At 39.8% G+C, this 13,306-nt stretch overlaps 1 protein-coding gene across 1 annotated transcript in view; it reads right to left on the reverse strand.

Moving 5' to 3' along the window:
* REEP3 (receptor accessory protein 3) overlaps window positions 1–13,306 on the reverse strand; it is a 73,657-nt gene that overhangs the window by 21,884 nt on the left and 38,467 nt on the right. Inside the window, exon 3 of the mRNA XM_084903971.1 lies at window positions 1,251–1,327. Within this exon, the coding sequence (XP_084760097.1) occupies window positions 1,251–1,327 (77 nt within the window). The remainder of the gene's footprint in view (window positions 1–1,250; window positions 1,328–13,306) is intronic.

Below are 13,306 nucleotides of genomic sequence, written 5' to 3' on the forward strand. Positions count from 1 at the left end.
ACTGGGAATTGAGCCAGCAACCTTTGGTTATATGAACCTCCAACCAAGTGAACCACCTGGCCAGGGTCAGTTTTTTTTTTAATAATATCTGCCATATTTTCAATCATTAAACAATGAGAAGTCTTTACAAAAAGAACTTTGAGACTCAAGAGGCCTGACATGATTTGGAATCCGTGTTTGGACATTTAAAAACAAATAAATAGAAAACTCTCTCCCAAACCTCTATACCAAAAACATACCAGGTAAGTGAATGAGCGATGGGACAGAAAAAGGAAGAGAAAGATGGATGAAGATGCAGTCCAGAGAAATTCATAAATAAGGGCAGGATGCTAAGAACTGAAGTTTGATGACTTCAATTTTTTTCTAGCAATCCAATGTGACCTAATGTGCGGTGAGAATATGATGAGAATAGCAAAGTCAGGAAGACCGATTAAGGAGAGAACAATAAATGTCTGAAGCAGATATAAGAGGGAATTGGAAGTAGCAACTGACCAGAAGCAACTAAAAGGAATAGTGAAGTTCAAATTGATACCTATATGAGCAACTGATTGATTTTTTTCAGCTCATTTAGTAGTCTGCGAAAGAAGTAGACAACTGGGCTTATTTAGGCTGAGGGTTAGCGCAAGGACAGCTGAAGGTTCTGGCAAGGTAGCAAGTTTACAGATTCTGAAAGGAGGACTTTTCCACGTGATGGCAAGGTTTAGATAGAAATGCACTCCTGAAATACAGCACAAGGAGATTCAAGTTGCCTCATAAGCATTTGCTCCTCAGTAAAATGTTAAATCCTTGAGGATATAAACATGCTTTAATTTTATCTCAGAGGATTGGAACAGAGATGGAGGTCATTGTATGTCACCAGGGACGCCACCCAGTTTGAATATAGATGAGAGTTTTAAGGATGGGGAGGGAGTGCCCTGGGTGTCCACAGAGGAGTCTTTTAGAAAGTGATAAGGAAAAACAGCCTGAAGACATCAGTGTGGAAAAAAAAGAATGAGAACCAATTTCTCTATTCCAGATCCTGGGAGATGTGTGGGGGATGGGCAGGGCATGGCCTGGGGAGAAGAATGAGCTGCCTTTATTTCAGAGAGACTGTAAGAAAAGTAACGTTCTCATGGGGAAACCAGATCAAGAAAACGAGATACTGGATAATTAGGTCACTTGATCAGATTCACTTAGTTAACAGCAAAAGCAGCATCAGAACTCAGGATACCTGATAACAAGTCTGGTCCTTTATCAATACTAGAACTTACCAAGCAACTGTCTGATCTGCTACTGTTTCAATCACAGTGTACAGAGCAAAAACAATCCAGTACATCATCCATCGAACCTGCAAATAATAAAAATACTTATGAAATAAGAGTAAGATTATTTGTAACTCTGAATAATTATGTATATCTCATATATGTACATTTCTAAATATATAGTATGTTGGATCAAATGCAGAAGGCAATGGTTTAATTTTCAACGAGTTTCGTGTTTGAACTCCTCACATCACTGTATCAGCAGTCCTGGGATACAAGAACCAAAGAATAACACATCTCTGGGCCTCATACAATGTCATATAGGGATCTGAATTAAAGAATTAGAAAATATAGGACATATTTCTCTTAACTAAAGGAAAGTAAAAGATCTCATCTATAATCCTTCTTTTGGAAGACTATTGGCTATTTAATTATTATATAAATAATATGGTAGACCACATTTAAACTGTACCAGTTTTTTAAGTTTTGCATTCCTATATTTTCCTTACATAGAAACTTTTCAGAAACCAAAGAGCAATTCTGGATTTGTATATGCACAATGCTAATCACTCATTTTTAAAGTCTAAGGTTAGTGTCTTCTTCTTTTCCTACATACAAACCTGTTACAGCTCATACATCCATTTCTTTCTTCTAATCCATTTACCACAGTGATAATTACAATAGACTGAATGTTTGTCTCCCTCCACAATTCATGTTAAAATACTAATCCAAATGTGTATTAGGAGGTGGAGCTATTGGGAGGTGATTAGGCCATGAACGTCGAGTCCTCAAGAATTAGGGTCCTAAAAGGACCCCAAAGAGCTCTCTTCCCTTCCACCACACGAGGACACAGCCAAAAAATGATGGTGTCTGAACCAATTGTTTTTCAGTGCTCTCCCTCTCCTATACTCTGCACAGGGATCTCAGAGAATATCATCACCATCTTTCCTAGGAAGGTGGAGGCTTAAATTAAATTATCTCTTTCATAGAAAGTTTAGGAAACTTTCAGAAACATATATTATTAAGTCAATGCTTGTTATTCATTATTTCACAGTTTCACAACCATCATTATGATTGTGATCTTCCAAGTGGAAAAGAATCTCTCTATATAAAAGGCTAATATGTTGTGTCCATCTGACCAGTAGCTATGACACACACTGACTACCAGGGGGCAGATGCTCAACACAGGAGCTGCTGAGCTGCAGTGATTTGGCAGTGATGGCTCTTGGGTGATGCACCCCAAAACCAGAGAGGAGGGAGCCCAATTCCTTGCAAGGCCAGGCGATTCCACCTTCGGCAGTGAGTTATGTAGTTGCTGGGGCACTGTTACCCTGAGTCTGGTTTATTGCACACTTTTGTTTGCATTTTACACCCTGTATGACAGCAACTTTGCAGAATGCCCTCTCGAACTCCGGGACCCCTCCAGCGATGTTGGGGAGCCAGTTTCGGCCCAATCCCCACAGGCCAGGCCCAGGACCCTACCTGCTGGAGGGACTCTGCTCACTCCGCAGATGCCCTTTGAGCCACAGTGCCACCCCAGGTATGGCCAACCTTGGGAGGTTGGCTCCAGGGCATGTCCACCCAGTCTCACCCCACCAGCTACCTTCTAGTTAATTTCCTTTCAATGTGCACAAATCAGTGCACCAGGTCACTAGTAATAAATAATACTCCAAAGAGAGTCTTAATTTGCCTGTTAATAGACCTGAGTAAAGGTGAAAGGGATTGTATAGACAGTAACTGGTGGTATGCCTTGAAAAACTAGTTCTTGGATTTATAGCTGCTACACACCCCATAGATTTCAACAACATCCTTGCTTCAGTGTAGTCAAGTGCTTATTCAGTTTTCAAATAAAATTATCAAATTAATTTTAAAACCCACAAAATAAATTATTGCTTTAAAATATATAAAGTTTATCTCCAAGAAAGCAAAACATGTACTTAGATTGTGAGAATATTTAATAATGTCAACATTTTTAAAAGAGGATAAAAAGAAGAAAAAGGGTATGCCTTTTTAGTTAAAAAATATCAACAAATTATCTAATCAATGGGATATTCCTGGACATTTTCCTGGAAGATTTGGTATAATTTTACATAAGCAAAACTCCATGGTTTTAATTTATCTTTAATAAGTAAAATTTTTGACAACATGCTCTTTTAACCTTATGGAATTTTTGTTCTCCTTTTAAGAAACATGGATTTCAAATATAGTTCAATCCAAGCAATAGTTAAATGTATTCAGAGTGTGTGTGTGTGTGTGTGTGTGTGTGTGTGTTATTCATGGGAGCAACCACAAAGAAAGTTAACCTTGAAAAGATATTACTTCCTTTTTCCACTAATGGATTTGGTAGGGATTTTATACCAAATGATTACTCAGCAAAGCTTTTATTAAAACTATACCTCAAGGCTGTCCAGCCTACTGTTTAAGGTTTTGCCCAAAGGAAAAATAGAAATAAGTCAAGGTTAAAAAAAGAAGAAAAGAAGAGGGCAAGTCACCAAATTATAAGCACAATTAAAAATATGTGATGATAAAATATTCTTTAGACCAGCAGAAAACACCAATAACAAAATGCAGCATTAAAACAACAACAAAAAATTGGTAGGAAAACAATCACACTGATAATCTTGTAAATGTATACAATCAAATATAATGGGAATAAGTGCTATTAAAATGTCATGCATATAAAAGTCACTTAACAGGTAACTAATAAATCACCATCCCCCTTTCAAGTTACTGGAAAAAGGTTACTGGCATCATCTTTATTGGTAAAAATTTATGTTCTTGAAAAACTGAACAAATAATATTTCTTCCAGTTCAAAAACAATTGGTAAAATCAACAAACTGTTGTTTAGATAGTTTTGCAAGAACAATGAGTAATAAAACAGTACTCAACTTTTTCTTAAAAGTCTCTTTGATCCCAGGGAATTAAATTGAATTATCCATTAAGGTGAAACGTCTACATATAAACACTAAGATGGATGGAGAAGTGCGCGCGTGCACACACACACACACACACACACACACATCCTACTTTTAATCTTTCCAATCAAGAATAATTTAGGCAATTCTTAAGGACCCAAGAGGCTTCACTATATTATATCATTCATTGACAAAACAGTAGCAAACCCTACCTACTTCACTTCATGGTAACAGAAATAGGAATATGACAACTTTTGTCCTCAAGGATTTAACATTTTATTGGGGAGAAAAATGAGTGAAGGACTGTGACAAAAAAAAAAAAAAAAAAAAGTTGTTATTTTCACATTAGATGCTCTAGCCCCAGTATGAGTCAAGGTCACAAGAAATTAAGGAAAGCTTACTAAAGGGCCTATTTATAAGTTGTGCACAGGTAGAGGAAAATCAATACAGGATAGTGGTGTATTCTTGAGCTAGCAACAGCAGGAACTGCCATCACCCCTAGGTGTGACGGAGGGAGGAGCAGGAAAGGTTTCCAGGAGTCCAGACAGGGTCACTGTAGGGGAGGACTGCAGCCTCAGGTCAAGACACAGTCAACCAGTGGGGGCAGGAAGTGGGGAGAACAATACTCAGACCTCGGGTTCACCCTCTCATGGGCAAACCCAAAGGGAAGCCAGAGCTAATGCAGTCTGTATGGGCCAGCTTCTTGGGCCATAAGGAAGGAAAAGAATGGCGAGGAAATTTCACTGGAAGGATGGAAGGTTCCAGCACTACTCAGCCTGTCAGCTCTTAGAAACATTCCCAGAATGGAGTCACTTCTCATCACTTCCACAGACACCTCCCAGCCCAGATGACCATAATCTCCTGTCTGGATGATTCCCATAGCTGATCACTCTGCTTCTTTGGGTCTATTTTGCATAGAGCAGTCAGTTATCTCCTTAAAACACAGGCCAAATCATGTCATTTCTCTGGTTCAAATCCCTCCCATGGCCCAGTTTTATTATATCAGGAACCTTCAACACAGCCTCGAAGGTCCTCTGGATCCTGCACTGGCTGCCTCTGGTCTCACCTGGCACTCCTACTCCTTCCCCTGTTCATCTCCAGGCACAGTGGCCCTTTTCCTGTCCTTTGGGCACGTGTGTGGATATGCTCCTGCCTCAGAGCCTTAGTACGTGCTGTTCCCTTGCCTGAAATGCTCTTCCTCATATGAAGAGCTTCCTCACTTGCGTCAGGTCCCTGCACAAATAATTATCAGAGATGCCTTTCCTGACCACTCTGCTTAAAATATCTGTATCCTCCTAACTCCCCATTCTGATTGACTTTTTTCTTTAGCATATATATCATAAACACATCTAACAAACATCTGTTGCCCCTCCCCACTTTCCCCTACCAGAATGTAAACCCCAAGAGGGCAAAGGCCTTATTTTATGCACTGCTGACGCTCCTGTGCCCGGCACAGGAGCTCAGGAAATATACGTTGAACTGTTGACTGCATAAGGGCCTCCACACAGCTTAGTGTGCTCTCTTTTGTTGGGAGTGTAAAAGGTTAGACAGCAGACAGGAGGTGAAGACATGATGGGTAAGCATGAACTAGTTTTTTAAGAGATCTGGTGTAAAGAGCAAAAAGGAAGGGGAATACTAAGTAGCCTGAAACAAAATGAAAGCACGTTTGCATCCTCAAGGATGGTGCATTTTAACATGGAGATAGATTGAAATTATGAGAAAGCAGAAATCCTTAATGAAACCAGACCCAAGATGAGGCTAAGAAAGATTAGGAAGAAGAGTGGGGAAGAAAGATTAGGAAGAAGCAGGGATGCATCTTCCCTGGGACAAAAGGAGAGGAAAGAGTGGCCGTGTTGAGAGGATTGAAGTGGTCATGTTTAGGAGGGCAGGCCATCTTTTAAAGCTGGGGATGATTGGATTTAAGGAGTGCAGTAAAGGTTTAGAACAGTGGTCGGCAAACTCATTAGTCAACAGAGGCAAATATCAACAGTACGACGATTGAAACTTCTTTCGAGAGCCAAATTTTTTAAACTTAAACTTCTTCTAAGGCCACCTCTTCAAAATAGACTCACCCAGGCCGTGGTATTTTGTGGAAGAGCCTCACTCAAGGGGCTAAAGAGCCGCATGTGGCTTGAGAGCTGCAGTTTGCCAACCACGGATTTAGAAAAATTGTCTATACAGATGGAAAGGGAACTGCCGCCATGGGTACAGATGGATTGGAGTATGTGGCTGAGGATGCTCTCAGCTGCTCTGCGGGTTAGAGACAGGGGGCCACAATGAAAGGCCTAGGACAGTGAAACAAGAGAGCATCAGAGGCGATGGCTTGTGGTTCATAAAAAGGCATAACGGTAACAGAGTTGTGGCTAGGAAGTGGCCCGGCCAGAGAGAGCACTTCTCAGCCCCCCTTTGCAGGCAGGCGGGGTCACGTGTCCAGTTCTTACAAACAGACTGTGAGCCAAGGCTTTTGAGAAGTGGGAGGGCCTTGCCCACAGGTTAGTCCCCTCTAATCTGCTGGCAGGGAGGGCACAGAGCAGAGCAGCCGTGGGAACTACATGTTCAAGGTGGAGAGAGCCCCAAGTTTAAATGGCTACTGAGAATTCCTTGCTGAAATGAACATCCAAGCTGGACTGTTATGTGAGAGAAAAAATACATTTCTATACTTCTTTCGCCACTGCATTTTTGTTGCATATTATAATTTTAGCAGCTCACCCTACCCCAGAGCAAGGCCATGGGAATAATAGTTCCAGAATTAGGTAGGTATCAGTCACAGCGCCATGGCTGCCATCTGTGGCACAGCCAGTGCCCTGGTTAGTGGTGATGGGTGATATTACAATGAGCTGGAAATGGAGAGGACTACCATATTAGGAAAGTCTACTTGAGATACTCACAAGGGACTCCCAGAAGGATTTGGGAAGAAATTGAAGGATAGGAAGGATGGATGTTCTCACGTAGCAGATTGGAGCAGAACCAGAGAAATACAATTTTGAATTTTTATTGTGACCCATTGGCAAATGTGACTTTTTCTGTGTGAATGTTAGTCATCAGCTGTGTTGTCAGTATGCTTGAGTTTAGTAGTGATGCCCTTCTACTTTTGATAGGCCAAGAAATCAGATAAATTATAAACTTGCTAGAAATATGTATGAAGTTTAAATTAAATATAACCTGGATGGGAGATTGAAATAGCCCAAGACTGAAGTACATAAAAGTTGATGCGAAAACTACATTAAAAAGTTGTTTGATGGCCTATTTTGCTTACTTTGTTTTCTTTCCCAAGAGCATACCTAATGCCTAGTAGGTAACTGGCACAAAAACAGAAACTAAAAAATATTTACTAGAAGAATTAATGAACTGGGCTAACTTACAAGCAATACTGTAATTTCCATTTTTTCTACTTGGTAATAAATGTCTTTTGAAAGTGATTATAGTGCAATGGTTGCCATATTCCAATCTTGGAATACCTTACCCACTATATTTTTCATGAGTAGAGAAATGTGATAAATGCATTAATTTAATATATATAAAAGATTCCTCAAATGAAATCTTGAAATCATTTAAATACCCAAATTAACTTATTTCCTAAGAAAATACACTCTTATAATTAGGCAAGTTCTTTTGATGATTATGGAGACATGTGTGATGTGATACCACAGTATCTAAAATTACATTCTAGGTTATATAGTGCATAGAAGAGATTATCTTACTTACCAAGCCAGCACTTGCTTTATTATTACTCAAAATCCATCAGGCTTTCATAAAGCCTTAGCATTTCAGAAACCCAGACAGTCACGTGATGGTGTTCTTAGCTTTACTCTCTCAGAGGAATGAGAGGATATTTTAAGCCTGAGTGAATGCTGTAAAATGAATATACCTATAGGCTAAATTTACTATCAAAAGACCATGCTCCATTTAATAGGTATGCATTTACCTACCCATATGCCAAGAGAAAAATTGGCCTCATTTCATGATCTTTAAAAAAAAATTTTTTTTTAACAAAACAGGTTCCGTGATTCACGTTCTTAGACAATTTTTTATGAAACTGATTTTGATTTCCAGACAAACAAATAAAGCAAACAGAAGTTAACTACAACTATAAAAACAATGTTTAGGATTTCCATAACAGAAACTGAGAGCAATGCATAGGCCCCAAATACATAGGGGACTAACATGTTCTGATGGGAGGCATGCAGCTATAGATACTACCCTGTTTCCCCGAAAATAAGACAGTGTCTTATATTAATTTTTGCTCCCAAAGATGCGCTAAATCTTATTTTCAGGGATGTCTTATTTTTCCATGCGCTAGGTCTTATTTTCGGAGGATATCTTATTTTCGGGGAAACACGGTAGCAGCAGTGGCATAGTATTGATAATTAAAAAGTATTTTTCTTAAATTGTATCTTTATAAAACTTATTCTTTCTATGCTACAGCTAGTATGATATTATAACAGCAATATCAACAACCATATATGTTAAGTAACATAACTATTAAATGATACTTGTATGATGAAAATAAAAATTATGTGGTATGTTTATTTGATAAATATCACTTAGGGCTTATTATAAACAAAGCCCTTTGACAGTAAATCATCATAAATCCTGGTATGAAGGCATCCCTACAAGAAGCCTTCATGGGTGGAATTAATAAAAGAAGACCAAAAAGCGTAAGAGTAACAATGTTTGACCCAACATATAACTGCTATTATATACCATTAAGAATGTCTCCACTTTCTCCAGCTCAAAATTCGTGCACTGGAGCGGGGGTACCCCTCAGCCTGGCCTATACCCTCTCACAGTCCGGGGTCCCTCTCGCAGTCCAGGAGGTGGGAGAGGTTCCTGCCACCGCTGCTGCGCTCACCAGCAGTGAGCCAGGCTTCTGGCTGAGCCGCACTCCTGCTGTGGGAGGGCACTGACCACAAGAAGGCAACTCCTGCATTGAGTGTCTGGCCTCTGGGGGTCAGTGCATGTCATAGCGACCAGTCATTCCGCCACTCGATTGATTTGCATATTAGAGTTTTATTATATAAGATTATTCATTTGCCTTGTATGAATGATCTGAAGTTCTAAAGGAATGTCTTCCACAGCTCATGTATATGCTTTGTGCACTGTATTTTCTATTGCAGCATATCTGTGTAATGGTGTACATACCATCTTCCTCTGCTATTTGACTATAATAACTCATAGGAGCTGAAATTGTCTTGTTTATCATCACATTCTCAGGACCTAGTACCCTGAGTTTGGTAAAACAAACAGACTTTTACATAAGAGTTTCTTAGTTTTAAGATTCAAACAAGTAACTGGACTGCAAACAGCAGTTCATAACATAAAATAGCCTATTTTGCTACAGTTGTTTTCAACAACTTTCCAACATCTCTTAATTTCAGACTCTTGGAATCACAAAGCAATTAATGTTGGTCTCTAAGAAAAAAAAAGAAAAATTACATATGCATAATGATTTCAATTATAACCACACTAAGTAAATCCAGAGGATAAAATGCTAAAATATGCTTTACCGGGGAAAAAAAAAAATCTTTGCTGAGTCTCAAAAGAAATAAACACTGATGAATTTCAGACCACCCAAAGAGAACTTTATTTTTTGACCATTATGAGTTATTGACTCAAGTCAACTCACCCCAAACATTCATCCTACACCATGTTTTGGAGACCACAGCGAGACCTTCTAATACAGAATTTTTTAGAAAGAGTAGAGTTGAAAGATTTCTCCCTATTTCATTAACATTAGGCAATAATTTGGTTACTTCATAACGATTTCCCCCATTAAAAACAAAAAGGAACAAAATATGAGAAATCAAAAAGAAAAACTCCCTCTTTTATCGAACCCAGATGGTTCAGCTATGGGATTTTTCCCCAGGGCTGTGCCAAGATAGAAGCATGCTAGAAAATAAGCTAGCTGAAGTTCAATTCAAAGTGGAGAGAGACCATGGTTGAAAACAGCTTTTTGTCTTTTTATTTTTTAAAGATGGGGCATGTGTTGGGGATGAGTATGTGAGGCTGCGATTGATTTAGGCTTCTTCAACTTTGGGGAACTTCTTCCCCACGGCCCATTTAAGAATGTCTCCACTCTCTCCAGCTCCGCGGGACTCAGCTACTTGGGAGTTAATTTTCAGATGCTGAACTCACAGCAACATGCTTTACCTGCAGTTTCCAGGTACCACTGCCAAAGACCTCCCAGAAGAGCCTGCTGTTTTGAAGAAAGCCTCACATAACATAGATGTACCTGGTATTACAATGGGGCAGATTGTAACCAGAAATATGGTCAGAATATTGCCTTGGTCTTCCCCAGTGCCCTCAAATCCCAGAAGCCAGGATGTCACCTCAGCTTTGGTCGTCTGAGGAGCTTGAGAGAAGGAAAAAGTGCAAAAATGTTTAAAATCTAGAAGATAATTAATTTTTTATGGGCCCAGCACGCTTCTGCTGCACGACTCTGCTAAGATAATTAATTTTTTTAAAAGTGTCGAAAAGGCAGTGTAAAACACAGGAACTGCTTATGGGTAGTTGCCAGAAGCAGAATTTAGGAAGGAATGACTTCTCTGTCCAGAATAACTCTCTCCATGCTGGCTGAGAACTCGCATTTCACTTCTTAAAATTAACTTTTATTGAGTTTATTGGGGTGATACTGGTTAATAAAATTATATAGGTTTCAGGTGTACAATTAATTCTATAAGGCATCATCATCATCTGTACATTGTATCATGTGCTCACCACCCCAAGTCAAGTCTTCCTCCATCACCATTCTACCTTCTTCTACTGGCCCCTCCACCCCTTTTTCCTCTGGTAACTTCCATACTGTTGTCTACGTCTATGGGTTCTTTTTTCTTTGCTTAATCCCTTCACCTTTTTCACCCAGCCCCCAACAACCTTCCCCTCTGAAAGATGTTGGTATGTTCTCTGTATCAGTACTGGTTTTGGACTGACTTATTTTACTTAGCATAACACTCTTCAGGTTCATCCATGCCTCCGCAAAAAGTAAGATTTCCTTCTATCTTTATGGATGAGTAGTATTCCATTGTGTAAATGTATCACTGCTTTTTTATTCACTCATCTACTGATGGACAGTTGGACTGCTTCCAAATCTTGGCTATTGTAAACAATGCTGCAATGAACATAGGGGTGGAACAATGAACTTCTTTCAATGAGTGTTTGGGTTTCTTCAGATATATTCCCAGAAGTTCACTTTTTATATTGTTTAAAGTCCTATTGATTTACAGGGGATAATAAATAGAAGAGGCACAGTTCCCTTTTCATAATAATACCACTTAGCATTCCTCCATATGTTAGCATGGTAAAGCGCGCCTAACTAAACTGGGCTAAATGGACATCCTAGTGGTCATCCAAGTTTCCATGCTGAACTGTCATCCTACCTTCTTTTTTCCCTTAGTGCTCACAATGTCTTGGCCCATTATGTTGCCTACTTGAGATATTCACCAGGGCTGGAACCACCTCTCAGGCACCAAGGTCCCCCTGCGCCCAATCTATTATGACATAGTCAATTCCATCTGGCTTTTTTCACAAGCGAACCAACCTAGTCACTATAAGGTATGCTCCTCATGCTCTGGTTTCTCTTCAGATCACATAAATCTTTCGCCTTTTAAAAGGTATGCTCCTTTCTCCAGGTGACTGACAAGGTTATATGACTAACATAGTAGATGAAAATTTCATTCTCTAGCTCAGATACCACTCTCTATGTACAAGTGGTAGCATATTTAAATATGCAATAATCATTCAGATAGTAAGAACCAGCCTTTATAAACCACATGATAAAACATGGCCTTCTTGAGAAGCAAAGATTAGTAGGAAATAACTATAGCAGGCATCAATCACTGTCATGATTGGAATGAGCCTGTGTTATTAAATTATTTTCCTTCAAAAGCATGTTCAGTCAACCTCACATAGAGAACTGAGGTTCACATTGGGGTGAGGGCAGAGAGAGGCGAGTGATGGAACACAGGACACTTGGGGTAAGGAAGGGCTGGCCGCGTACCAGGGTGCAGGACAGCATGAAGGCCCTGGGTAAACACAGGGAGGAGAACAAAGGCTGGAGAGAGACGCAGAAAGCAAGATGGATGATTCTCAAGAGAAACTTCACTAAAGCAGAACTTCGGATATGGCCAGCCCTACAAAAGGGAAAAGTAGGATGAAGTCCATCTGCATACATAAACATATTTAAAAAGCACAATGTGGTCATTACAGTCACTTTTCACAATAAAATAGGATACCCGTTAATGATTTTCATCTTGATTTTTGCTAAGAACTACTTGGGGATTAAAAAAAATTTATATAGATTCCTAGGCTCCATCATGCCAGTGTGCAGAGAGAGGGCAGTGAGGGGGGTTCAAAGTTCCATGAGTTTTTTATGTGTAACTGCCATTGAGAACATGCACAACACAAGTCTTGCTGCTGGAACTGTGGTCTATAGACCAGCAGCACTGGCATCACCTGAGCGCTTGTTGGAAATGCAAAATCTGAAACCCAGGCCATGCCAACGAAATCAGAATCTGCATTTTAACAAATCTTAGGGGATTTCTATGCCCCTTAAAGTGAGAGGAACACTGCAGCGGGAGGCTACTCTGTGCACGTTCTGGTGGCATCAGGCAGAGAAAGGTGGTATCGTTCATAAAGGGAATGTCAGAAGAGGCTTGGGTTTAGAGAAAAGATGAGGAACTCAGTTTTGTGTGGTAATTAGTTAAGTGTAAAAAGTTAAAATGCACCCTTATTTTCATAACACTGTTTAGGCACATCATCATTAAAACAATACAAACAAAACCCTCCCAAACAAAAAAGCTAAAAAAAAAAAACAGAAGCTGGGCCTTTAGTCCAGTTTTCAGAGGCTTTGTGTCTAGCAGTTGGGCAGACTAAAGCTTGGAGCAAACTACTCAGGAAAGGGAAGCCTTCAGGCTCTTCCACCCGCAAGTTCCATAAGGACGGTCCCTGATGTCAACCCAACAACCCAAGAGCCCAGTTATCTCAAGAGTGACCCCTCGGTGAACTCTCTCTCCCTTCCCAAGGAGGAAGTGCCCTTAGACTGTTCCCTAAGAGCAAGTCTAAACCTGCCTCCTACAGAGAGAAGGTAAGAAGGTTGATTACTAGGCTGATGTTATATTCAAACACTGTTAATAACAAAAACAGTTGCCTTC

This window comes from Pipistrellus hanaki (genome assembly GCF_964339955.1).
Source record: "Pipistrellus hanaki genome assembly, chromosome: 14".
Taxonomy (NCBI): Eukaryota; Metazoa; Chordata; class Mammalia; order Chiroptera; family Vespertilionidae; genus Pipistrellus; species Pipistrellus hanaki.